Source organism: Quercus robur, chromosome 3, assembly GCF_932294415.1.
Source record: "Quercus robur chromosome 3, dhQueRobu3.1, whole genome shotgun sequence".
Classification (NCBI taxonomy): Eukaryota; Viridiplantae; Streptophyta; class Magnoliopsida; order Fagales; family Fagaceae; genus Quercus; species Quercus robur.
In genome coordinates this window covers 35,838,723-35,866,526 of record NC_065536.1, presented here as the reverse complement: position 1 = coordinate 35,866,526, position 27,804 = coordinate 35,838,723, and the positions used below count along the sequence as shown (strand labels likewise).

The 27,804-nt window shown below is 39.5% G+C and overlaps 1 protein-coding gene across 1 annotated transcript in view; it reads right to left on the bottom strand.

Moving 5' to 3' along the window:
• The window catches only part of LOC126717924 (MAP3K epsilon protein kinase 1-like), a 65,003-nt gene that overhangs the window by 34,011 nt on the left and 3,188 nt on the right, over positions 1 to 27,804 (bottom strand). Inside the window, exons 4-9 of the mRNA XM_050419918.1 lie at positions 18,288 to 18,361; positions 18,097 to 18,187; positions 17,933 to 18,016; positions 2,343 to 2,444; positions 1,877 to 2,008; positions 1,500 to 1,571 (exon numbers count right to left, since the gene is read on the bottom strand). Coding sequence (XP_050275875.1) covers positions 1,500 to 1,571; positions 1,877 to 2,008; positions 2,343 to 2,444; positions 17,933 to 18,016; positions 18,097 to 18,187; positions 18,288 to 18,361 — 555 coding nt within the window. The remainder of the gene's footprint in view (positions 1 to 1,499; positions 1,572 to 1,876; positions 2,009 to 2,342; positions 2,445 to 17,932; positions 18,017 to 18,096; positions 18,188 to 18,287; positions 18,362 to 27,804) is intronic.

Here is a 27,804-nt window from a genome sequence, read left to right as displayed (position 1 = left end):
GTGGGTATAGTTTATATTATTTTAATGAGTTGCATATAAAAATAGAAACTAGGATGTTTGGTGGATTGTAAAATGGGATGGTAAAATAGATAAAGTAAGTTTTAAGGATGTATAATAGACACTTTTTTGCATCCTCAGATGCTAATGCTCGAGGTGTCCTGTAGCCCATTTATGATATTTCAACTAAATATAGATATAGAAAATAAGTTCTCAAGCAACTATAACACTTTTCAAAGAGAGTATAGTAACTATAGTTGCTTCTTGTTAGTTCCATTGCTTGTAAAACACAGGTTGATTGCCTTGATTTTACACATTTTATCCTACAAGTCCTAACCACCCTATGTCATGCTACATCATACTATAGCCAAATATATATCATAAAGATATATCATATCTACGATGCTGAAATCTAAAAAGATCCTGCTTCACCCTACAATATTGATTTCAAGAAAGATAATTCTCAGGCTGGTTATACATTAAAAAATACAAAGCAACATTTTTTATCAACAACGAGATCTTAATTATATATTTGCAATAAAACAAGTACAATTTCCTTTTTGGCATTTCCAGATCCTTAATGCATGGTAATAAATAGTAGTTTCACTGAGTAAATAAATGCTTCAGAATAAATAGCAACTGAGAACTTCCCAAGGAAGACTTTAATGTTAAGAAGTCAAATCTGTGGCAAACTTATGTAGTCCCTAGCTAGAAAGTACTGATATGGACACAGGTACAATATGAAATGGTAAGGATATAGCAATAAATCCATTAACTAATATTAGTTTCAGGAATATTTGATGCTACTTTCTTGTTTAAAAATAATTAACAAGAATTTGAATAAAAAAGTAAGGTAGAGCATGAGGTTGTGGGTGGAAAACCCATCTGGGGCATGAATAATTACCAATAAAAAAGGTTTCTCAAAAAACAAATTACCAATAAAAAAATAAATCTAAAAAAACTACTAAATAAGTATTTTAATCTATAGTGGAATAGAAAAGATTAGCAACAATTAGATGGTGACATTCATATAATAAGTTATACACAAGAACCATTTTTTACTAAATAAATTAACTTCAATCACACCTTAAAGCATTGACGCATAAAATCAGTAATTACTTTCTTGTTTAAAAATAATTAAAAGAATTTGAAAAAAAAAAAAAGTAACGTAGAGCATGAGGTGGTGGGTGGAAGACCCATTGGAAGCATGTGTAATTACTAATTACCAATAAATGCATAAAATCAGTAATTACTTTCTTGTTTAAAAATAATTTGAAAAAAAGAAAAAGGGTAATGTAGAGCATGAGGTGGTGGGTGGAAGACCCATTGGAAGCATGTGTCATTACTAATTACCAATAAATGAATAAAAACTTATTTTCACTAAATAAGTATTTTAATATATAGTGGAAGAGAAGAGATTAGCAACAATTAGATGGTAACAGTCATAATAACGTTATACACAAGAACCTTTTTTTTACTAAATAAGTTAACTTCAACCACACCTTCTTAAAGCATTGACGCAGAAAATCAGTAATGTCAGGAGATAGACTATCAGGTATAGGAGGATTCTCGTCCTGAAAGAAAGGTGAGGAAAATCAATTGTCAGCGTTGCTATCCAAAGTGTAAAGAAGATAATAAAATAAATAAACATTTCACAGACAAAATATGACAAACAAGAAATTTACTTAGAGTGATAGCATTCAACCAGTAAAAGCATGATTAGGAACTGAGCCTTCTCCAGCAAATGGTAAAAATAATGGATAACTGGAGATGTCTAAAGTAACATATACAATAAACAAAATTGGCAAAGAGAACTCCATAGGATTCACACACAATACAGAATGCTCTCATAACCATAAATAAAGACAGATGGGCACACCTGAACAATACGAAAGAGAGCCGGCATTGGCTGTAGATCATAATAAGGAGGCACACATGTAAGAAGTTCAATCACAGTGCAGCCAACACTCCAAATGTCAGAAGCAGCACAAACTCCTGACATTTCAATCACCTGAAACATTCACAAATTTCGTCAAGATGAGATCTCCTCCTTACTAGCACAAAAATAAAAGGAAAAGAAATTAATTGCAACATCAGTTCTTACAAGAAATAATGTGTACTATGAGGAACAAACATTATAAAGGACACAAACACGCACAACTCAACTCAACCTAGCCTTGATCCTAATTAAATGGGGGTCGGCTATGAATACTCATCAACTAGTCAAAGTCACCACTTGTAACATCAATTCAACAATTTGTATCAGTCACTCCCCACAGGGCTCAAGCCACATCAGAAAAAACAAAAGCTGACAAAATTACAAATAAAATATATTATAGAAGTACCTCCGGGGCCATCCAATAAGGTGTTCCAACAACAGAATGTGTATTAACATCAGCCTCAGTCAGTTTAGTTGCAACACCAAAATCAGCAAGTTTCACAAGACCCTGAAAGCATATAGATTAATGTAATTCATAGAATTAGTGAAATTTTCCAGACCCTGATAAAAAACTGTGAATTGAACAGTGAAACCAGAGATAGGCGAAACAAAGTTGGAAAAAAAAACATATAAAGCTTATGAAGCCAGAATGACATTGCACTAATAATAATAGCTATAGGAGCGCACACATGACATTAGACTGAAGCACCTCAGGATTTACCCTCATTAAGAAACGTATCAAGCTAAAAATCTCTTAAAATTAGCTAACTATCAAGCTAAACTGTTATCAGCCACTGTATCAGAAAAACTTCGCATAACATGAGTCACTTAAAGCTTCTACCACCAAAGATTACTTCATTCTGAAGACCACAGAGGCATAATCTCTGAGACTTTCCCATTAGGTAGCACTGACACAGCAGAAATCTGGTTTATGAAAGTTATACCAATTCAGGGAATAAGTAAAACACTCCAACTGTTCATAACAGTCACTACCACAGGGATATAATATTATAAAACATTGAATTAGAGCATAAACAGAACACCATGGAAAAGGCTGTTAAACACCTAGTACTCAATAACTCAAGATATATAAGATTTTGCATTTATTCACTGATCAAAATGAATTTCAGTGCTATGCATTTGTCAAAAAACACACAAAAAAAAGAGACATATTTCATGAAGAAAAAGAATAATACATACCATGCGATGGAAATGAATGCCTTTTGGAGAAGGCTAATAGAAGCTAAATATAGTAGTGATGCAACATGAGCGTGTAGAAGTAGAATCTATAACACACAATTACTACAACTCTTCCACGAAACCTAAGTTTTACAAGAACACTAGGCTAGTAGGCAAAATAATAGAGAAAACCTCTCTAGAAAACTTTTATTAATAAACGCATAATAACAATAATCAACCCCTCTATAAAGAGTATTTATAGGAATAAGATTTCTCCTACTCCTTTTAGGAAAAGAAATAATAAACCTATTTCTACTTGAGAAAGGAAAAACAATTTAACTAGGAAAAGAAAAACAATTGAAATCCTAATTCAACTAGAAAAAGGATTTTAATTGAACTTGTAAAAGCAAATAAATCCTAATTCCACTAGGAAAGAAAAAACAATATAAAATATTAAAATATTTTATTCTTTCTTAACCAATCTACATCATTCTCTCGGGGTTGGGGAAAACTCGTCCTCGAGTTTTGTGGCAATCTTCCACAATCAATTGGAACCTCGAATAATCCTCTCTATCCTATTCTTCTGTGCAAGACAAGACGAATCAATATGCTACTTATCAATCTTTTCTCACTCATAATAAATCTTGACGTACGAATTTTTATTCTTCACCTCTTTTGCCGCGGTGGGATATATGAAGCAAGTACTAAAAAAGAATCCATGCACACATCCATAAACTTCATATTGCCTCCTCCGCAAAAATTACTTAAAATCACTTGTTCACGCCTCTTGTTGACCTCTATCAATTCTTGTTCGATAAAATCCTCCCAGAAGGGATCAATAAAGTTTTCCATTAATCTTTCCAAAATAATATTAAATATACTATCGGGAAAATTTTTGTTGAGAAGCTCATCAACCCCAATGAAATCATAGTGTTTAATGCGTTCAAGTTCAAACTTTAGTAGATTGAAACTTCGTTTATCAATAAAGAACTCATCTATTTGTTGAACAAACCAATCGTACCAACATATGATTGTAATCAATAAAATCAATTATCTCTTGTTTTTTAATGTTGAAAGTCTCATCAATGGTATGAGTTATAAGCTCACCTCATATGTACATGACTTTATTTTCATCAAGCTCAATCTTGTCTCCTTGACTATAATCTTCAAGATAGTCATCATAAATTGGTAGAGAATCCCAAATTACTGCACAAATTCTAACAATGTATTCATCCTCCTTTTTGATATCGTAGTCCTCCTCCTCAACATCAAAATACTCCTCCTCCACATAACGTGGATTTGGATGGCAGTTTTGAGGTTGGTTTTCAACGGCTAAGGCGGTGAGTTGCTTTGAAAGTGCATCAAACCACTCGTTTATTCATTGAAAGAACGCCTCTAATTGTGCATCACATGCAACCTCATCGCGTTCATACACGTCATTTATGGCAATAGGTATTCCCCCACATGCTCCTCTTTGTGCCATGGTAGGAACCTAGCCTTGCTTTGATACCAACTGATGCAACATGGGCGTGTAGAAGCAAAATCTATAACACAATTACTACAACTCTTCCACGAAGCCTAAGTTCTACAAGAACACTAGGCCAGTAGGCAAAATAATAGAAAAAACCTCTCTAGCAAACTTTTATTAATAAATGCATAATAACAATAATCAACCCCTCTATAAAGAGCATTTATAGGAATAAAATTTCTCCTACTCCTTTTAGGAAAAGAAATAATAAACCTACTTCTACTTGAGAAAGAAAAAATAATTTAACTAGGAAAAGAAAAACATTAAAATCCTAATTCAACTAGAAAAAGGATTTTAATTGAACTTGTAAAAGCAAATAAATCCTAATTCCACTAGGAAAGAAAAAACAACATAAAATATTAAAATATTTTATTCTTCCTTAACCAATCTACATCAAGTAGCATGTGGGGGGGAAGGGGGTGGGTTGGTGTTCTTGTAGTGTGCAGGGGCCTTATGGGGTTGGTCTATGGAAATATATCAGGAAGGGGTGGAAGGCTTTTATCCTATTAGGTGTGGGATGGTTCTTGTATTAAGTTTTGGCATGATCCTTGGTGTGAGGGACTTCCCTTGGAAATTAACTTCCCAAAACTATACAATTTTGCCAGTAAAAAGGACACTTCAGTGGCTGAGTTGTTATCGTCCTCAGGGGCAAACTACCATTATAAAATCAGTTTTACTCAACCGGTTCAAGATTGGGAGTTAGAATTGGTTGCCACCTTTATAGACCTCATATATTCTGGATCTTGGAGGAGTGGGGCAGATAAATCAGTTTTAGAAACTCTCTCCTAGGGGTGTTTTTGATGTTTGGTCTTTTATAGGACCTTACAACCCATAAACCTTGTTCTTTTCCCATGGAAACCAAAAGTTCCTACAAAGGTTTGGGGAAAATATTAAACACTGATAATTTACGGAGGCAGAAAGCAATGGTTGTGTTGGATTAGTGTTGCACACGCAAGAGGAATGGGGAGAGCATTGACCACTTAATCCTACATTGCCCAGTAGCTCAAGAGTTGTAGAATATAGTGTGTACAATATTTGGGGTTCATTGGGTCATGTCGCATAGTATTGTGGAACTTATAGCAAGTTTAACAGAGTCAGAACTAAGGTGCTTTGGAGAATGATCCCTCATTGTCTTATGTGGGTCATTTGGAGGGAAAGGAATACAAGTCCTTTGAAGGGAATGAAAGATCAATTCATAAGCTGAAGCTTCTCTTCTTTCGAACTTTGCTTGATTGGGCAAATGCTTCGTGTTGGGAATACACGTGAGTGAAGTCCCACATTGAATAAGAATGTAAAGAGAGAGTGGTTAATATAACATAATTGAGAACAAACTCATAGGCTTAAGTCTTTTGGATTAGGTGGTGTCCCTATATGTTATATTAACTACTCCCGAAGGTGTTATCTCCCCAACAAATGGTATTAGAGCTTAGTATGGTGTGCGACGAAGGTGGTAAGGTGTTTAGGGTCCCTTTCCTAGTGGGGATAGAGCAAGCCTTAAAGGCCCACACAAATGATCCCAAAAATAGGCCTTACAAAGAAAGTTGTGTGATAAAGGTGGCGAGGTGTTCAATGTCCCTTCCACAATGGGGATAGAGCAAGCCTAAAGGGCCCACACAAATGATCATGGAGAAAGGCCCAAAAAGGAGTATTGACAATGATGCTAGATCACCATGAAGCATGTGGTTCCAATGGACAAGAATGTGGGGGCCGGTTCCCACGGGTGAACATGCAAGGTTGACACCCATGGATGGTGTATGAAAGGCCCATGAATAATGTGTTGGTGATCGAAAAAGCCCATAAGGCAAGGGGGAGCATGTAGGACTAGGTCAAACCCCACAGAAGGATAAAGACTCACACGTGAGGGAAGATTGTTGGGAACAAAAAGTGAGTGAAATCCCACATTGAATAAGAATGTTAAGAGGGAGTAGTTAATATTAACTACTCAGTAGGAGGCTCCCCAAGGTGTTATCTCCCCAACACTTCGGGGGTTTTCACTTTCATTTCTTTGCCTGATATGCTTGATTTTTGTACTTTCATTGTTACTTAGTGTTTTCTTTTGTAGCTTCTAACACATTGCCTAAGTGCCTTTTTCCTTTGTATTTTCTTGCATTTTATTCAATGAAGTTTATTTGATGTAGGACAACCTAGGCTTCCCACCTAGATTAGTCCTACAGAAGAACCTTAGGCTTCCCACCTAAGGTGTTTGGAATCACCGTCAAACAAGTTCTATGCAATCTCTGCAAATAATCTCAATAATAATAATAAAAGTCTGTCCTACAAAAGAAATCATCCTGAAGCTTTAGAATCACAAAGATAAGGATAAACTCTCCTAAACAATTCCTAAACAATTTCATATACTAATTTGATAATCCTAAACCATCTCAAATAATAATCCAATAATCCTAAACAAATGATAATGATAAACTACGAATCCTAACCAAACTCAAATACCAATCCAAACTAAACAAATAACTATGTTACAATCTGAAATTATCCACTAAAAATCTAAAATGAAATATTGAAATAACTTTTAGTTATGCCCCTGCATTATACTCCCCTAGTTTAAGAAAACTCAACCTCGAGTTTTGCAGTGATGAAGAATTAAGACGTTGGTGCTTAATACTTCCTTCAGATCAGAAATCACCCTAGGAAGCACTAAGAGTAGAATAACCTTCAATTCCATGACACCATAGAACTCCTCTGGAAACACAAAATCAATGTGTTGAACAGGCACAATTTTATCTTGAATCATAGTATCAACCTTTTGGACTTCAACAACCTGTAGATGTTCATCAACCTCATGGATCATGAAGGGCTCAATACTATTTTCATCAAAATCAACCTCCACATCAAGTGCACCCTCTAAATCTTCACTCACTTGTTGAAATTTCTCTTCTTGTGTAGACTCTGTAATAGGTTCTTCTTGCTGCATGAATGTTGAAACATCATCTATTGGCACTTGTACCTCTATTTCAACATTAGTCTTTGGTGGAACCTGAGCATCCTTTTTCTGAGTAAAAGAGTCTAGCAAAACCATTATTTTTCTTAAGTCTTGAGCTATGGCAGGGAGTTCTTGACAGAAGGATGAGGAGTTTTCTTGCTGAGTATTGTCTCTGTGGTGTAGAAAATTCCCATGCGAGGATTGAGGTTGATAGTTCTATTGATAGCATTTTTTTTTTTTTTGATAAGTAATAAGGATTTATTGATAACGAAAAGAGAGAGACACCCAAGTACACAGGAAGTATACAGGGGTGTACATATCAAATACATAAATTACATAAATCAAGAAAATCCAAAAAAGAAGAAAAATGATGGTTTCTCCATACTGAGAACCAATCCAGTAAGGTTCTAAAAAAAAGAAGCATGAAATCAGGCATAGAACGCTCAGGGGGTGTTTGGTTTGTGTTTCCAAACAACCATTTTTAGTTTTTAAACAGTATTTCACGCATTTCCACACTTTTTCACCCACACGTATTTCTACAAATGTTTTCAAACAACAAATTTCAGTTTTTAAACACATGTACCAAACGGGCCCTCATTGTCTTCAAAATACCTACTATTTCTTTCCTTCCAAATACACCACATCAAACAATGAGGGACAACCATCCATATATCTCCATTGCGATGGCGACCAAATCAACCTTGCCAGAAAGCAAAAAGCTCAACAACAGACATTGGCATAACCCAACAAACTCCAAATAAACCAAAAACCATATCCCACAACTCCAGAGCAACCGAACAATGAAGGAATAGACGGTCAATGGTTTCACTGTTACACTTGCACATATAACACCAACCCAAAATGCAAACCTTTCTTTTCCTTAAATTGTCAATTGTCTCTTGATAGCATTGGGGAACATATTTCTCTCTAAGTATTTGTTTCATTTCATTCCAATCAGTTATGGCAGGCTTGCTCCTTCCTTTGAGATTATTCTCAATACTACGCCAAAAGTCTCTAGCTCTACTTCTCAATTTCAACCTGGAAAACCTAGCCTTATTAGCATCTGGCAGACATATTTGATCAAAGAATTGATCCATTTCATCTAACCAAATAATGAAGGTCCATGGACCTGGACGTCCATCAAATATTGGTGCTTCTAAGACTACCATGATTCATGGGAATAGACTTTCAACAATCTGAAATGAACATGGGCTTGGTAATCTGGGCTTTGGCCGGTGCTCTGTACTGATCATTATGTGGGGCTTGATGAGCGTGGCTTGTAAGTGAACTCTAGTGTCTACCGGAACTTTTCTACCTTAGACTTTTTTTTTTTTTTTTGCAATACAATAAAGAAAGAACTAGAATATAAAACTAAAACCTACCATACAGTAGCACGTCAAACATTAAAACACCGAAACTAAAGAAAGAAGTTCAGAGTAAACTAAGAAAGAAGAAACTTCAGAGAGAGCAATCACGAAAGCTTCGCTAGGTTCCTCAAAGCAGAGGCAGCATGAACTCATTGGCAATGGCTAGTGGTGGCACTCGAAGGTGGACATCGAAACTTGTAAGTCAGATCTCGGTGGCTAGTGGCAGAACTCCGAGCTTCGTGAAGCGGCATGGAGAGATCAATGATGGCAAATCTCAGCGGCGTTGCTCCAATAGTGACATCGGTGGCTGCTTGTTGACTTTCAAACTCTCTTTCTCTTGATCTAATGGGCTGGGGTTGTGGTGGAATTTCGGTTCTTTGTTTCTGAGCAAATATGGCTTGATTGGTGGTAATTTGCAAAGATCTTGTGAGACATGCTTGGAGTGTTGATGATCATGGGTTGTACTGCTGGTTGGGCTGTAGAGTTGATCAAAGTGGCTGGATGTTTCCTGTTTGGCTTGAAAGGAGTTCACAATGATGTTGGATTGACAGTGGTTGAAAGAATGACAGGTTTTGGGTTGCTGAAATTTTGATAGATCGAACCTGGCTCTGATACCAAGTTGATGTAGGACAACCTAGGCTTCCCACCTAGATTAGTCCTACGGAAGAACCTTAGGCTTCCCACCTAAGGTGTTTGGAATCACCACCAAACAAATACTATGCAATCTCTACAAATAATCTCAATAATAATAATAATCTCCTACAAAAGAAATCATCTAGAGCTTTATATGCAGCTTCCAGGAATCACAAAGATAAGGATAAACTCTCCTAAACAAATCATAAACAATTTCAAATACTAATCTGATAATCCTAAACAATCTCAAATACTAATCCAATAATCCTAAACAAATGATAATGATAAACTACTAATCCTAACCAAACTCAAATACCAATCCAAACTAAACAAATAACCATGTTACAATCTGAAACTATCCACTGAAAATCTAAAATGAAATATTGAAATAACTTTTGGTTATGCTCCTGCATTATTATTACTTATCAAAAAAAAATATACATACTATACTACCACTCACACTATTCCTATTGTATGTGCTTTATAAATTCAGAAAATGATTGTTGGCCCTATCAGTCTTCAATAGCTAGGTATGACTTTAATGCTATAATTATCTAGCGAAAAAGAATATCTACTTTTTTTTAAGAAGTGAATTTCCTTTTTTCTCCATTGCTCTATTTTTTTTTTTTTTTTTATTAAAATTTTTCAGCTGTGAATGTGAAAACATGTTCAAGCATTGATTACTGGATCTTCTGTATTTGAGTTCTGCATGAGATGGTACATCTGTATGACTGCATGGTTAGATAGCTAGGCTTGTGTTATCAAACTCTTTCTTTGTGATCTTCTGTATTTGAGTTCTGAAACTATGGGTGGTTCCATTTTCTTTTTTCTCGAATCCAAATCGTTTGAATTTTCTGTGGAAGAGGGTGGTTCTTTCTTCTTGTTACGCATTTTTGAAAGATATAAGGATTCTCTCCGATCGGTTTTCATGGGAAAAGAGAGTGCTTTTCGGTTGCTTACGTATATTGAGGATCACTTGTCAAATACCCGTCCTGATATCTTTGCTAGAACCTTCAGGGATGGTAATAAGGTTTTGATTTTGCAAATGGGATTCAATGCACATGGAAGCTTTCTTATGATCTCTGAGCTTCTTCATGGTCGTCGGAAGGGCCTCATCATTGTACCAGAAGGAAAGCTGGGTAGTGGGTGGAGAGGTTTTGGCTTTCATCTTCGCAAGGCCATTGCTCCCGTCTCTCCTGGCGTCAAGTTGCCACCCCTTTCTGCCCCGTTTCCGTCATTGCAAAAGTCCAGAAAGCATAAGTCTTTTCTGGCGGCAGCGGTGGAAGGTGATCGGAAATCCTTTGGTGATAGTAGAACTGGAAAGCTTGCAATGCCCAATATTCAAAATTCTATCAAATCAAATCTAGCTCACAAGTCTAGATTGAGCAGTCAGAAGTCTCAGAGCCTGGATTTGCGTGATAGGGGTGCTGGGCAGGTAAGCACAGTTCCTGAGGATGAAGTCACGCTTGAACTTCAGGATGACGCTCTTACAATGGCTGACTCTCCCCTCTCGCTAGAAGTTTCTTTACTTTTGGTACGTGGGCTGAATGGCAAGTGGGACATTAAGAGTTCAAACATTAAGGAAGTGGGCTGTTCTGGTGTTGGGCCCTTGAAAGATGTCTTTAAGCCCAATGCTCTAGCTGAAGCCCCCCCACTTATCCCACCTCATGTTCCCAAACTTAAGCCCAAGACTTCGTTGGTCTGGCAGCCCAGAAGAACTGCTTGTAAAGAACTTCTGACTACCATGACTTGCCCGTCGCGAGAGACCCATTCCCCAGATTGGTTAAGTCCTGGCGCGAGATCCTTCCAGTCGTCGCCGTGCCCTTCGACTTTGCCTCTGAGGTCGTCGGTGGTCTCCGATGTCGCCGCTGCCCATTCTCTCATATCCGACAAGTCCGTCGAAGCCAGGTTTGAGCCACCGGCGACGACGGACTCGAATCTTGTTTCCGATGTAGCCGAGTCTGTGCTTCTCGGCTCCGACGAGTCCGAGGAGGCCAGGAATGGGGTCTCCGATGTCGCCGCTGCCCATTCTCTCAGAACCGACAAGTCCGTCGAAGCCAGGTTTGAGCCACCGGCGACGACGGACTCGAATCTTGTTTCCGATGTAGCCGAGTCTGTGCTTCTCGGCTCCGACGACTCCGAGGAGTTCAGGAATGGGTCGGTTTGCTCCACAGTTCACGATGAGAGCTTAATGCTTGTTCCCCGACTGTTTCTCCAGGAGCATTCCGGCATTTTTGACAAGAAATGGGGAAACTCGGAGCAGTGGTTTCTTGAATTACGCGATGGGAGGAGGGTTGAGGTTCCGGTGCAGATTGCTTTGCCTCCTTGTGAAGCTACAGAGGTTTTGGAAAAGCAACAACAGCTTGTTACGTTGGAATTTTCTGAAGTCACGAACATGTCTTTGGCTCTGTTCGAAGAAGATGATGTTTTGGTGGAGGATTGGGCTTCGGATTCCTTCTCAGAGGAAGCTAATCAGCCCCTAGTGGTTGATCCAATTGCTTTTTCTCTACCCTTGGCCAAGGAGAAGCAGTCTCTTGTAGATGGGGATAGTGTTGTGGGTGTGGACACTTCAAGGAGTCAGGAACCTTACTCCGATTGGTTTCAAAAGAGATTCAATAACTTTGATAGCTTCCTTGGCACGTCACTTGTGGGTTTAGAAGATCAAGCAACAGAATTTTTATTGGCTGTTGAAGCTGAATTATATCGGAGGGCTGAGGTGAAAAAGAAATCGTGTGGTTCAAAAGGTTCGGGGGTGAAAGGTTTAAGAGAGTTGAAAGGGTTGTTTAGTTCTATTAATTATGGCTCTTCATCTTCTAGGCGATGTGGTAGTAATAGGAATCGGGCTCTTTCCGTTGCTCAATGAATTTAAAGCTTATTTCCTGGAATGTCAGAGGTCTGAACGAAGTTGACAAGAGGCTTCAGATCCGTAACTTGTTGCGATCCTGGAAGGCTGATATTGTGTGTTTGCAAGAGACCAAACTAGAGTGGATTACTAGAGGTATTGTTCGAAGTATTTGGAGTTGTCCTTATGTCAATTGGTTGTACCTGGGCTCTGAAGGTGCTTCGGGAGGAATTTTATTGATGTGGGATAGCCGGGTTGTGGAAAAGGTGGAGGAAGCGGTGGGGCATTTTTCAGTTTCTTGCAAGTTTAAAAATGTAGGCGACCAATTTGAGTGGGCTTTCACAGGTGTTTATGGGCCTAATTTGAACAATAGGCGTAGGTTGATGTGGGAGGAACTAACCGGGCTGATCAGTTGGTGGGATTTGCCTTGGTGCCTTGGAGGGGACTTTAATATTATCCGCTTCCCTTCTGAGCGTTTGGGGGCTGCCAGCTTCTCCAGGTCTATGTTTGGTTTTTCTGACTTTGTTTCTTTGCATGGGTTGTTGGATATTCATATGGAAGGGGGCCTTTATACCTGGTCTAATACTTCCTCAGCTTCTAGGCTAGACCGGTTCCTTTTCTCCCCTCTTTTGGCTGATCACTTCTCTCAGTTCACCCAAAAAAGGATGCCTAGAGTTCTTTCTGACCATTTTCCTATTTCGTTGGAGGGTGGGTGTCAGCGAAGAGGCAGAATTCCCTTCCGTTTTGAAAATATGTGGTTAAGGGTGGATAACTTTGTAGACAAAGTGAAGGAGTGGTGGGCTTCCTATTTGTTCCATGGTACCCCTAGTTTTATTCTTGCTAAGAAGTTGGCTGCATTGAAGTCGGACTTAAAAAAGTGGAATGAAACTGAGTTTGGCAATGTCACTTTTAAGAAACAGGCCCTTTGGAGTAAGTTGATTGATTTGGATGCTAAAGAGGAGATTCATAGTCTATCTGCTGAGGAGAAGTTAGCTCAATCTAACCTTCGTTCAGATATTGAAAAGTTGACTCTTATGGAAGAGACTAGTTGGAGACAAAAGTCTAGGGTGTTGCATTTGAAAGAAGGGGATGCCAATACCAAATTCTTTCATAGAATGGCTAATTCCAACAGGAAAAATAATGCCATTGAAAGCCTTATGGTTAATGGTACTTTGTCGTCGGATCAGGGTATAATTGCAGACTACGTTTCTCATTTCTTCATGAATTTGTACTCTGAGCAGCAGATTGAGCGGACGTTTCCGGATTCGTTGGTTTTTCCAATGATATCTGGGGAGAATGCGGATTGGATAGAGAGGCCTTTTGAAGAGGCAGAAATCTTTGATGTTATTCAAAGTTTTCATGGTGATAAATCCCCTGGTCCTGATGGCTTCCCTATGGCTTTTTTCCAAGCTTGCTGGGGGATTGTTAAGCCGGATCTCATGGCTGTTTTTCATCATTTTTTTGCCAATGGTCAGTTTGAGAAAAGCTTAAACACAACTTTTGTTACTCTTATTCCTAAAAAACATGCAGCTAATGAGATTGGAGATTTTCGGCCCATTAGCTTGGTTGGGGGGGTTTACAAAATTATTGCTAAAGTTTTGGCTAATCGTCTCCGCTTGGTGATGGGGGATTTAATCTCTGCATCTCAGAATGCTTTTGTGAGGGGCAGACAAATCCTTGATCCTGTTCTTATTGCTAATGAATGCCTTGACAGTAGATTGAAGTCTGGGTTGCCGGGGCTGATTTGTAAGCTGGATGTTGAGAAGGCTTTTGACCATGTAAACTGGAATTTTCTGCTTCAGATGTTAGAAAGAAGTGGTTTCTCTGCCAAATGGAGACAATGGATTCGCTTTTGTCTTTCTACTGTCCGCTTCTCCATCTTGATCAATGGCTCTCCTTGTGGTTTTTTTGGTAGCACCAGAGGCTTGAGGCAAGGTGATCCGTTGTCTCCTTTGTTGTTTGTTTTGGTGATGGAAGCTCTTGGTCGTATGTTGGACAAAGCAGTGCTTGAAGGTCGCATGTCGGGCTTTAGTGTAGGTAACTTGGAGGGAAGATCCATGGCGGTGTCTCATCTCCTCTTTGCAGATGACACGCTTATTTTCTGTAAGGCTGATTTAGATCAGATTTTGTTCCTTCGCATGATTCTTATTTGGTTTGAGGCGGTGTCTGGCCTTAAGATCAACCTGGGCAAGTCAGAATTGGTTCCGGTTGGGGTAGTCAATGATTTTGACCTTTTCTTGGTTGTTCTTGGCTGCAAGCAGGGCTCTCTCCCTATGAAATACCTAGGTCTTCCTTTGGGAGCTAAATTCAAGGATAAGTCTATTTGGAATCCTATTCTAGAGAAAATGGAGAGGAGATTGGCGGGTTGGAAACGTTTATACTTATCCAAGGGAGGTAGAGTCACCCTTATCAAAAGCACCCTATCTAATCTTCCCACTTATTTTCTTTCTTTATTTCCTATTCCTGCTAGTGTGGCTAACCGTATTGAGAAGCTCCAGCGGAATTTCTTGTGGGGCAGTCTTGGAGAGGATCCTAAAATCCATTTGGTTAAATGGGCTTCCGTTTGTTCTCCTATTTCTGCGGGTGGCTTAGGGATAAGGAAGATTAGACTTTTCAATGAAGCTTTACTTGGAAAGTGGCTTTGGCGATTTGGGGTTGAGGTAGATGCCCTTTGGAGGCAAGTGATAGAGACAAAGTATGGTTGTATGTGGGGGGGCTGGTTCTCCAGAGCTGTGATTGGCCCTTATGGTGTTGGTTTATGGAAAAATATCAGTCAGGGATGGCCTTCTTTCTCTCACCATATTATGTATGATATTGGCGATGGATCTAGAGTGAAGTTTTGGCAAGACCGGTGGTGTGGAGAGACTTCTCTTGCTGTTAGATTTCCAGACTTGTTCAGATTTTGTAGGAATAAGGATGCTAGTGTGGCTGAGCTTATGATGTTCGCTCATGGTGTCCTCTTTTGGGATGTGAGATTCATTAGGAGTGTGCATGCTCGGGATCTAGATTCTATGTCCGACTTCATGGCATCTATTTATGGTTCGCATATAAGGGGGCGAGGTGATGATAAAATGTGTTGGATTCCTAACAAAGTTAAGGGTTTCTTGGTTAGTGGTTATTATAGAATTTTAGCTGGCACCGCTTCCATTGGGTTTCCTTGGAAAAGTATATGGAAGCAAAAGATTCCCTCTAGAGTAGCTTTCTTTGTTTGGACTGCTGCTTTAGGGAAATGCTTGACGATTGATAATTTACGTAAAAGGAAGGTGTGGATTCTAGATTGGTGCTACATGTGTAAGAGAAATGGTGAATCGGTTGACCATCTATTTCTTCATTGTCCTTTTGCTTCGGATCTATGGTCTATGGTTTTGGGCCTTTTTGGAGTTTCTTGGGTTATGCCGCACTCTGTTCTGGGGCTGTTATGGTGTTGGCAAGGCAGCTTTGGTCGTCATCGAAATGGTTATATTTGGTCCATCATTCCTCATTGCTTATTGTGGTGTCTTTGGAGGGAGAGGAATAGTAGATGTTTTGAAGATACTGAGAATTCTATTCCTGACCTCAAACTTCTCTTTTTTAGAACTTTAAGGGATTGGTTGTTTGCTTTGCAAGATAAACCTTTCCCCTCTTTTATTGATTTCCTAGACTCTTGTAATTTTTGTATTTGATTTCTTTTCCCTTGTACACTTCCTGTGCACTAGGGTGTTCCCTTTTTTATCAATATATCTTTTACTTATCAAAAAAAAAAGAAGTGAATTTTGGCTCAAGGGGACAGGGAAAGAGAAATTCGAACTAGTGACCTATGCTTTCTAAAGCATTTTTTGATAAAATAAAACTTGTATTGAAATGAAAAAGAGTATGCTCATGTACACAGGCAGTGTACCTCACAAATTGTGAAGCATCTAGACTCTTTTTAATTGATTTTTCTACAACAACAAACCTACATATTTTTTTCCATGAACCTGTCAGGTAGATAATTTGTTTATTGGTATCACTTTGGCCCATCACGACAGATACATCTACAATACCTAAAGTTATACCAAAATCATAAAGAACATTAGCATGATACTCCTAAATTTCACTAGAAAACAAAATGGGGCTTGACGTTTTGCTATGGCCAATCCGACAGGCTGCAGCAAGGATTGGAAAGTTGATTGTGTGGGTCTAGTGGACAGGACTTCTCGGAGAGCCAAATGAATCAGCAAGATAAACAACACAGATCCTACCTAGTAGAGTCAAGAAGCAACATTATAGTTACCCAAGGCAACTGACATTTTTTATTAATAAAAAACTTTATTAAAAAGAGGAAATTCAGTACACAAGTGATATACCGAAAGAGTAAAAATCATGAAAAGTTACAACTACCAATGAAGGTAAGCAAAGAAGAAATGAATGAATGGATAGAACAGTCGCTAACTCATATAAAGTATGCAGCAAGAACAGTTTCAGGTCCGTTAAAAAAAACTTGGCCCCTCAAATGCTCTTTGCTTACACTCCACACCAACCAGAACACACAAGGGCACTGCACATCAAACCGTACGAAGACCTCACCTAAAAAAGCTCCCCTTCCAGCAAGCTAGAACTGCAGTTAGATTATGAGGTATAACCCGTTGAATGCCAAATAGACAGGATATCAATGACCAAAGCTCGCAAGCATACGCACAATGAAGGAACAACTGATCCATAGTCTCCCTAGCTTTCTTACACATATAACACCATTTGACACAAGCCTACCAGCAAATCAAGGGCAGTTTAAACTAAACCCAAACCATAGGGATGTAGACAAAAACACACACATTCCCCATTGCAACAGTTCATTTCCCCACTTAAAAATTGATCTACTCTCACATCATCCAATTCGCGGTGGTCCACCAACTTTTAAGATAATTCTCTAGCCTCAAAACCATCAACATTGGACCATTTGAATCACTCTTCTAAACTGACCCACAAGATTTTATTTTCTATTAGTATGTTACCCACAAACCCAATGAGTTTTGAATCCACAACCTCACCCTCAACTCTGTCCTAACAGGGAGAGGAAGTGCAGTTTGAGCTATAGCAGATTGGCAATATCTCCAAAACATATTGCAAACCAAGTTAGGGAATAACAGAAAAATTTTCACCATGTGATTTGTCTAGAGAACAAAAGGCACATTGAACTTCAAAACAGCACTTCAACAATGAATAAATTAATAAAGATATTATGCACATTAAATGTAAAATCTTTTGATACAACCCAAGGAGCTTTTTCATGCTGTCAAAACTTTGATCCTTTGGCAAGCTACATCAATCATTTTTTTGTGCTAATGAGTTTTTTCCAGAGACTATAATACTTTAAGCATAAGGTGGAAAATATTTTAATAAGCATTAAAAAATCCTTCTAAACTATGTCAATTGTAAACTTTGCACTGGATGCAATAAGATGAGGCAACCATAGCTATTAAACTGCTTCTAAATTCATATTTAGAAGATCAAATATAATATAGGACTAGAAACAATGCCAGGAATTTACCTCCTTCGTTGTCAATATGTTTGCACCCTTAATATCCCGATGGATCACACCCTGTTCATGTAGATAGACCAAGCCTTCTAAAACCTGTCTCATGATGAATTAGCAAACCTGAGCAAACCTTAACACCAAGCAAATAGAAATGAACTGCAAGGACACTAGCAAACCTGAGCAATGTAAACAGCAACCAGTGATTCCGGAAAAGGCCCAAATTTATTAGGCTTGATAATGTTTGCAAGTGAGCCATTCTCCACATACCTATGTGAAAGCAAAAAAACAGAAAGCACAGATTTTCAAGCAGAGAGTACAAATAACGCTGTAATCAAATCTTTCCAACAAAAAAATGGGGTTGACTTACTCTAGGATTATGTGAAGGTGAGTCTTTGTCTTTAAAGATCCAAGATATTTCACAATGTTTTTGTGATTCAAGTTCTGCAATAGAAGAATCATATTCCAAACAACATCAATAACACATTGAGCAGACAATTTTATTTTGTTCGTTTTATTATTTTTTTAGAGTGTTGAGCATACCCTCTTTTTCATTAAAGAAAGCAATTGTATTACCAAAAAGATTATACAATGATACATAGGGGACAACTAGAGTGCACTGGCTACATACTGAAAACCTCTCCCATGAGATCAAGAGTAGAACAAATCTATGAAGCAATATCCAGAACAAATTTGGCACTGGAAAGCAGTTTTTACGTGGTTTCAAATTAATATGAATTGGTCCTGATTGGTGATGTGCCGGGAGTTGAAGCTTTGGCTGCTATTCTGAGATGCAAGGTAGCCCAGCTGCCCGTAACTTATCTGGGCGTTCCTTTAGGCTCCACTTTCAAGGCAAAAGCCATATGGAATGGTGTGCTAGAGAAAATGGAGAGGCATTTGGCCAGATGACAGAGGATGAACCTTTCTAAGGGAGGTCAAAATAGAGAGCACTATATATAGCCAGCCTATTACACGGATTTTCTATGGGGAGGGTTGGGAAATGAATTTAAATATGACCTGGTGATGGGGGGAAATGGTGAATAGGAAAACTATTTTAGAAAACTAAGTTGCTTCGAGAAAAGAATGAAGAACTCGCTCTTCAAGAGACACGCTTTTGGAATAATACCTCATAGGTAGAGATTTCTTGGATTCAAATTCAACTAGTAACAATGAGGGCAGCCTTGCTTATTTATAGTTACATAAGCAATTTGTTGAGTTAGTTACAAGAACCCACCATGTGGATGCCATGTGATTGGCGAAAGTCTAACAAACTTCTCTAACTAACTAATAGGCTATTGCACTTATCACTAACAATCTTATCAATGAACTTTCTATTACAAGTAAAAGGAACTACTTATCATACAACATAAATGCTAGTAAACAGCTAGCTTTAGAAATGAACTGCATCAAGATTCTCCCTCTTTGGAACACACTTGTCCTCAAGTGTGGCTAGTTGTAAGCTGATCTGGTGCATGATAGGGCATTAAGTGATGCACATTGAAACTTTTGGAGATGTGCATACAATCTGATAGTTCCACTGATCTGCATTCTCATTAGTTGTTGTATCAAGCATGCTAGAGATTAAGGACTGTTGCTGCTTTGTGTCAAGGCTGCAAGTGTAAGCAGCCATGTAGATGCTCTTGCATCCAACCTTCTTCATTTTGACCATTGGTTTGGGGCTAGCTTTCCCCTTCTTTGGTTGCAATGCGTAACAATCTCCGTTGTATAAGCTGAATGTGTTGCTCATTCCACCCAGAATGGTTTGAAATGGACATAATCTTTCACACCCAAGTAAGAGATGGCAAACATCCATGGTTGTCACATCACAAAGAAAATAATCTTGAATGTCATTAATTACGAACACTAAGCACTTTCTTGAATATCTAACTTCACCTCCTTTCTTAAAGCAAGATCATTTTTGTGGTTGGGGCTGGTCTTGATTCAAGATTCAAGATTGTTAAAAACTTCTTGTGACACCATATCCTCATAAGTACTTCTAAGACACTTGTCATCCTCCATTTCTTTCTTTGGAACTAGCAAGAAGTTTATTACTCATGATAAATCCTCTTCTTCCTCTATATGAGCATCTACTTCTTCCACATATTGATCATATACAGGTTCTTGAATGCATTCCCCTCCTTTATTGTCTTCAATTATCAATACACTATCACACATTTCTTCTTCTTTGATTAACTTGTGTGAGGTTATGAGCGGAGGCCCGGCTACCTCAGATTAGTTAGATATTGTTTCTTCTATTTCTTTTTGATTCTCATCAGTATGGGAGGGATACGTAGTTTTTTCATTGAAGCGAAGCTTTTTCAGTTGGTGGTGGAGGAAGGAGGGAATTATTTTGCGTTACGTATTTTTGAACGGGGCAAATATTTCATGAAGTCAATGTTTATGGGCAAAAGCGCGGCATTATGGTTGATGAAAAATATAGAACTTATGGTGATTGGGGTGAATCCCAAACAATTTTTCACGCTTAGGGAAGGAGATACTGCATATACCTTGCAACGGGGATCAAACTCTTTTGGTCAGTTTTTGCTAGTGACTGAACTCAAAACTGGTGGGCTTCGGAGGTCTGTCATAATCCCGGAAGGGAAAGAAAAATATGGTTGGAAGGTTTTTGGTTTAGAATTGAGGAAGATGTTAGAACCCAACCAATATGCCTTTGGTGGTTCAGGCCAAGTAAAGTTTATTCCTCAGGCACAGAAACGTAATCCATCTCGGTCTTTTGTTGAGACAGTGAAGGGTCCAATGCAGGCAAAGGGTGGTATTCATCCTTTCCATAAAACCAAGGCTGTAGGACAGAATATTATAGATGATGCGATGGGGGGGAAACAGCAGAATAGGATGAAGGAAACGACGGCAGTGCCGCTGAATCAATCTCGGAAGCAGGTGGTTGCTGGTCCGGCGGGTCAGCCTGGTACAGCAACCGTGAGGGGAGGGGAGGGGAGAGGGAGGAGCATTAATTTGGGCATTAATGTAGGTGAGAATTTACCGGTACAGAATCAAATCAGATCTCCATTAATTTTTGGTTTGAATTCAAATAAAACTGAAAAGGGGAAGGGGCGTGATTTGAGGGATACACGATGGACTGGGAAGGGATTAATAGTGGTGGTGGCTGAGAATGGGAAGAGACAGGTTTTCTGGGATAATTATAAAGAAGGAAAAACTTCCTTTAAATGGGTGCCACGGGCTGTCACAGAGAAGCTGAGTTTCGGGTTGGGCCCAAAACAGCCCGTAACCCATTCTGTGTCTAACTTAAGCCCATTGAGTACAAGCCCATGCAGTTTAGAGGCTGGAGAATGCTCCAACACTTTTTTAGGCCCACTCTCATCTAAACTTAGTCCCGATGAGACTGAAGAGAGCTCCAGGATCCTTACAACTGGGTTAGCGACGCCGAAGGTTTTGTTGAGAGACGATGAAGATGAAAGGAGTTTATCGGTCAGTCCATTGCATGCGGTTTTGCCGGTAGGGGCGACGCAGACCAAGGCAGAGGGAGTTATGCCAATTAATCAGCGTTGGGTTTCACCGGTGGAAGTGTCGGGGCGCACCAAGAATCCTCTGAAAATGGGTTTCAAGCTCAGTTCTGACCGGAATAGTGTTTTGGGACATAATAAGCTGTCGGGTGGGTCGATTTCTGAAGGTAAGAGGCTGGTAACTCTCGAATTTGTGCCGAGATTGATCGGACCTTCTTTTCCCGATCAGTTTCTGGAGTTTTTGCGAGCTGGATTAATGGGTTTTGGAGCATCGGGTCAGGAAGTTAATACTTTCTCTACTAAGGAACTTTTAAGTCTTCCTAGGGAGGTCATACTTGTGGAGGATGCAGTTGATTTTTCTGTGGGGTTTGGTGAAACTGAAGTGTCAGATTGTTTACCTCTGCAAATCATTGATCCGGGTGTGTCAACAAAGTTAGTAGAGTTGGAGGAGGGCACTGAGGTATTGAGTATTGAGAATAAGTTAGATATTTCTAGTTGGGTGAAGCACAGAATTCCTGGGTTCAGTAAATTGGTTGGGTTGTCAACGAATCGACATGAGAAGTTGTGCATTGCTCTCTTACAGAGGCTAGAAACTGAGATGGAAACAGCCAATGTGTTACACAGGAGAGAAATGGGTAGTAAAAAACTGGCTAAGTCCAAAAACAATGGACGTAGAGAGTTGCAAAACTTGATATGTTCGGTGAATTATGAGAGGAGATAAAGGGTGGTTTTGTGTTGGTGTCATTAGTTGGGGATAGTTTAGTGTCTATGAAGATAAAAATGATTTCGTGGAACGTTAGAGGTTTAAATGATCCTCAAAAACGACTTGTAGTGAAAAATTTGTTGCGGGAGTGGAAGTGCGATGTTGTTTGTTTACAAGAGACGAAAATTGCTAGCATGAATAGACAGTTGGTTTGTAGTTTGTGGGGTTGTCCATATGTGGATTAGGCTGTTTTGGAGGCTGATCGGACTGCTGGTGGTATCTTGCTTATGTGGGATAAAAGGGTTTTGGAGAAGGTAGAGGTTATGGACGGCATTTACTCAGTTTCGGTTTAGTGGCAAGGGGTGGGGGACAGTTTTATATGGGCATGCTCAGGGGTTTATGGCCCAAATGAGAATGTTGAGAGGGGTCACATGTGGGATGAGTTGGTGGGTATTCAGCAGTATTGGAGGTTACCATGGTGTTGCTTTGGCGATTTTAATATTGTTCGCTTTCCTAGTGAGCGTAGGGGTGAGGCACGTTTGACATTGGCTATGGAAAAATTTTCTGAATTTATTGAGGATCTTAACTTGGTAGATTTGCCTTTAGACGAAGGTAGATACACATGGTCCAGTGGCACCGATCAACCAGTGATGTCTAGGATTGATAGAGCATTGGTCACTCCAGATTGGGAGGACCACTTCCCTGATGTTCTTCAAAGGATTTTACCACGTCCTATCTCAGATCATAGTCCAATTCTTTTGGAGGCAGGGGGAATGGCAAGGGGGAAAAGTCCGTTCAGATTTGAAAATATGTGGTTGAAGACGGAGGGATTTGTGGATAGAGTTCAGTTCTGGTGGAATCGGCATTCTTTTGTGGGTACACCTAGTTTTGTGCTTGCAAAAAAATTGAAGGCTCTGAAAGAGGATATTGTTCAATGGAATCGCCGAGAGTTTGGTAATGTAGAGCGTCAGAAGAAACAATTATTGGAGGAACTAAAAAAATTAGACGCCAAGGAGGGGGATTTTGGTCTCACTGATGGGGAGAAAGGCCATAGGGTAGCTTTGAGGTCCCAGGTGGAACATCTTCTTTCTTTGGAAGAGATTTCCTGGAGACAAAAATCTAGGATGTTATGTATCAAGGAAGGGGATAATAACACCAAGTTTTTTCACAAAATGGCTAATTCTCATAGAAGGTTTAATCATCTAAGGAGTTTGGAGGTGGATGGGGTGGTTTTTGAGGAGGAATCCGAGGTGTCTAATCAGGTAGTACAATTTTATAAAACTTTGTACAAGGAGACTGAGAGTTGGAGGCCTTTTGTGGAGGGTTTGGAATTTGATCGTATTGGAGATGTGGAGAGGGTTTGGCTTGAAAGGAAGTTTGAGAGGGAGGAGATACTTCAAGTTGTACGTGATTTGGAAGGGGACAAAGCTCCAGGTCCGGATGGGTTTACTATGGCTTTTTATCATCTCTGTTGGAGAGTAGTGGAGAAAGACGTCTTAGCGGTCTTTGAAGAGTTTTTTCAACATTGTAAGTTTGAAAAATCCCTTAATGCTACCTTCATTGCATTAATTCCTAAAAAGAATGATGCTTCTAATATTAGAGATTTCCGACCTATTAGCTTGGTGGGGAGTGTGTATAAAATCTTGTCTAAGGTTTTGGCAAATCGATTGAGAGTGATATTAGATCAGTTGATCTCTGAGTCTCAGAATAGCTTTGTGGGTGGAAGACAAATTCTTGACTCGGTTCTTATTGCGAATGAGTGTGTGGATAGTCGAGGGAAGAGTAGGGTTCCTGGAGTCATTTGTAAACTTGATATTGAGAAAGCCTACGATCATGTGAATTGGGAGACTTTGTTGAATTTGTTGCATAGAATGGGCTTTGTAGTGAAGTGGTGTAAATGGATCCGTACTTGTATATCCACAGTTCAGTTCTCTGTTTTGATTAACGGGTCTCCAGCTGATTTCTTTGGTAGTTCAAGAGGTTTAAGACAAGGGGATCCGCTATCTCCTATGCTGCTTTTGATTATGATGGAGGTGTTCAGTAGGATGTTGAGAAGAGTGGAGGAAGCCGGTTTGATTCGTGGCTTTAAAGTTGAAGGTAGGAGGGGTGGTGGGGAATGTGTTACACATCTACTGTTTGCAGACGATACTATCCTATTTTGTGATGCGGATGTGGAGCAAATCCTTCATATTCGGTTGTTGTTACTTAGTTTGTAGGCGGTAACAGGTTTGAAGGTTAATGTGCATAAGAGTGAAATGGTTCCAATAGGGGTGGTTGATGATGTGCATGCCCTTGCTGAAATTTTGGGTTGTAAAGTCGGTAAGTTACCTATGACTTATCTTGGCATGCCTTTAGGGGCTTCACATAATTCCCCTTCAATTTGGAATCCTATTCTGGAAAAATTTGAGCGGAGATTAGCTGGGTGGAAGAAGTTGTATTTGTCTAAGGGGGTCGGTTGATGTTACTCAAGAGTACATTATCTAGTCTTCCTACCTATTTTCTATCGCTTTTCACAATTCCTACTCATTTGGCTAATAGAATTGAAAAACTACAAAGGGATTTTCTTTGGGGTGATAGAAGAACTCATCTGGTAGGATGGGACAAAGTTTGTGAGCCTATAGCTAATGGTGGCTTGGGGATAAGGAAACTTACTACTTTCAATAAGGCCTTATTGGGGAAATGGTTGTGGCGGTTTGGGAAGGAAGAGGATCGGCTATGGAGGAGGGTGGTGGCTTCAAAATATGGGGAAGAGTGTTGGGGGGGGGGGGGGGGGGGGGTGGACCTCAAAACTGGGTAGGGGAGTTCATAGGTGTGGTTTGTGGAGAGGCATTCGCATGGGTTGGGAGGATTTTAGTAAGAATTGTCAATTTGTTGTTGGGTTGGGGAATAGAGTGAGGTTTTGGCAGGATGGGTGGTGTGGGGGTCAACCTTTTCACTTGGCCTTCCCAAGGTTGTATGGTATTGCTATTGATAAGGAGATATCTGTTGAAGCCTCCTTGTCAAGGCAAGGGGAGGAGGATAGACGAACTTGGGATGTTCGTTTTACTCAAGAATTTAATGATTGGGAGATGGAGGAAGGGCTACATTTTCTTTGTATGTTGGGAGCTAATACTCCTCCTATGGATGTGGGAGACCGGATGAGGTGGAAGTTGAAGGTTAATGGGGATTTTGATATCCGGTCATATTATAACAAATTAAGGAATTCTCCTTCAATTGTTTTTCCGTGGAAAGCTATTTGGAAAGTAAAGGCCCCTAGGCGAGTTTCCTTTTTTGTTTGGTGTGTAGCTTGGAATAAGATCCTAACGGGTGATAACCTAAGATTGAGGAGACTGGTGCATTTTGTGGACTGGTGCATTATGTGTAGACATTGTGGAGAGTCGAGAGATCATTTACTTCTTCATTGTGAGATAGCTTATCGGTTATGGAGCTTTGTCTTTCTAACTTTTGGTTTGTCTTGGGTTGTACCTAGTTCCATCCCAGACTTGCTTTTTGGCTGGTGGAATTGGCTGGGGAAACACTCGTCTCAGATATGGAATTTAGTTCCGTTGTGCATCTTTTGGTGTATTTGGAAGGAACGAAATCGGCGGACTTTTGAGGATTTGATTAGCTCCGGTGATCAGATGCTGGCTTCTTTCAGTGGGACTCTTTGATTGGTCTCGGGCTTGGGGACTCACGACTAGTGATTCTCTCCCTTCTTTCATTATCTCTCTCTCTCTTTGTAATTAATTTGTGGTTTGGTTTTCTTTTTTGCTTTTTCGTTGTTTCCTCCTTGTACTTTCTGGGTTTGCTCTATGTTTTTTTATGCATAGAGTAGCCATTCGTATATATAACATTCTTACTTATCAAAAAAAAAAACACATTTCTTCTTCTTCTTCTTCTTCTTCTTCATATTGATCATACATGGGTGCATTCATCAACATATCTTCTTTGGGTGCTAGAAAGGCGTTATCAAGGATTAAAGCTATACCTTCTTCTTTGCATGTATTGGCTTCCTTTGATGAATCAGATGCCACATTAGCAATAAAGCGCATTGCTGCACTTCCCTTATCATTCTTGGTCTGCCAAGAATCATTTTTGTAGATAGCTTGCATATAGTTGAAAGGCGGAAATTGCAAACGCTTCATTTGAACCATTCTCGAATCTTTCCTTTACCCCTCCTAACTCTCTGAACTTGGAGTTGTTCCCACCAGGCTAAAGTTCTCCCTCTCTGCTTGATAGAGACCAACTTCACCTTCTTGGAATCTTGGACTTCATAGTACTCAAATATACTCTCAATTTGATTCAACCAATCCACAAATTCTTAAGGATTCAGGCTCCCTTGGAATTTTGGAAGGTCAAGTTTGATGTTTGGCTTCCATTTTGGCTCTTCTCTTTGAGGAACTTGCAAATGCACAAGACTCGGCTGGCCTTGGTTCTTGCACAGGCACTTGCTGATTTCCTCTCACAAGTTGGCCAAATGGGTTGTTGAAGTTGCCGTTGTTATCTGCATCAGTATCTTCAGATTGTTCACCATCATTTCTAGGATGATGACACTGGTTTCTTCGCACTTCCTCAGTCAAGGCAGCAAGCTGCCCCCTTAGCAACTCCATAGCCTGCTCCAATGTCACCTAGGGTTCTCCATGGTCAAGTTCATGTGCTACAAAAGCTTTCTTGTTCCTTCTTTTGAATACTACTGGTGCCATCTACATTAATCCTTAGGCTCACTGGTAGAGGATAAAAAAATGAATGCAAGGATTGAATCTTTGAATAGGCTATGCTGTAGAATAGAAAGGACAAGAAAGAACTTGAATTTCCAAATGGATCTCAAGCTCTGATACCAAATTATGACGGAGGAAAATGGTGAAAAAAAAAGTTGTTTTAGAAAGCTAAGTTGCTTAATGAAAAGAAAGAATGAACTAACTCTTCAAGAGACACACTCTTGGAATATTACCTCATAGGTAGAGATTTCTTGGATTCAAATTCAACTAGTTACATTGAGGGCAGCCTTGCTTATTTATAGTTACATAAGCAAGTTGCTGAGTTAGTTACAAGAACCTACCATGTGGTTGCCACGTGATTGGCCAAAGCCTAACAAACTTCTCTAACTAACTAATAGGCTATTGCACTTATCACTAACAATCTTATCAACTAACTAACTTTTTGTTACACATAAAGGAACTACTTGTCATACAATATAGGCACTAGTAAACAGCTAGCTAGCTTTAAAAATGAACTGCATCACCTGGTTAGTTAGAGGTGTGTCAGTGCAGCTTTTCAAAATGGGGGGTTAGGCATCCGAGATCTGGTGCTATTTAATCAACCTCTATTGGAGAAGTGACTACGGAGGAAAGCGATGGAGAGGGATGCCTTGTGGAGAAGGGTAGTGGACACTATATATGGCAAATTGATGAGGAGGAGGGGGGATGGGGCTCCAATAGTGTGCATGGGCATCCAATAGAAAAGACACAATAAATTGGGGGTTTCAATCTCTCTATTTACAGCTCTTGCCCCCCAAAAATCCTTCTATTCCTCGCCCTCAATATTTGCTACATCCGTACCCTACTTCCAAAGGAATCAGGTCTTGGTCACCAATATTGAAGCACTCCCTCTCACTGTTTTAGGCATCACCCATTTAACTATAAATGCGACAAATGATCAATAGTCATAGTTTTGTTTCCACATACAACACCGATTCGCTATAAACATTCCCGTTTAACAAGACT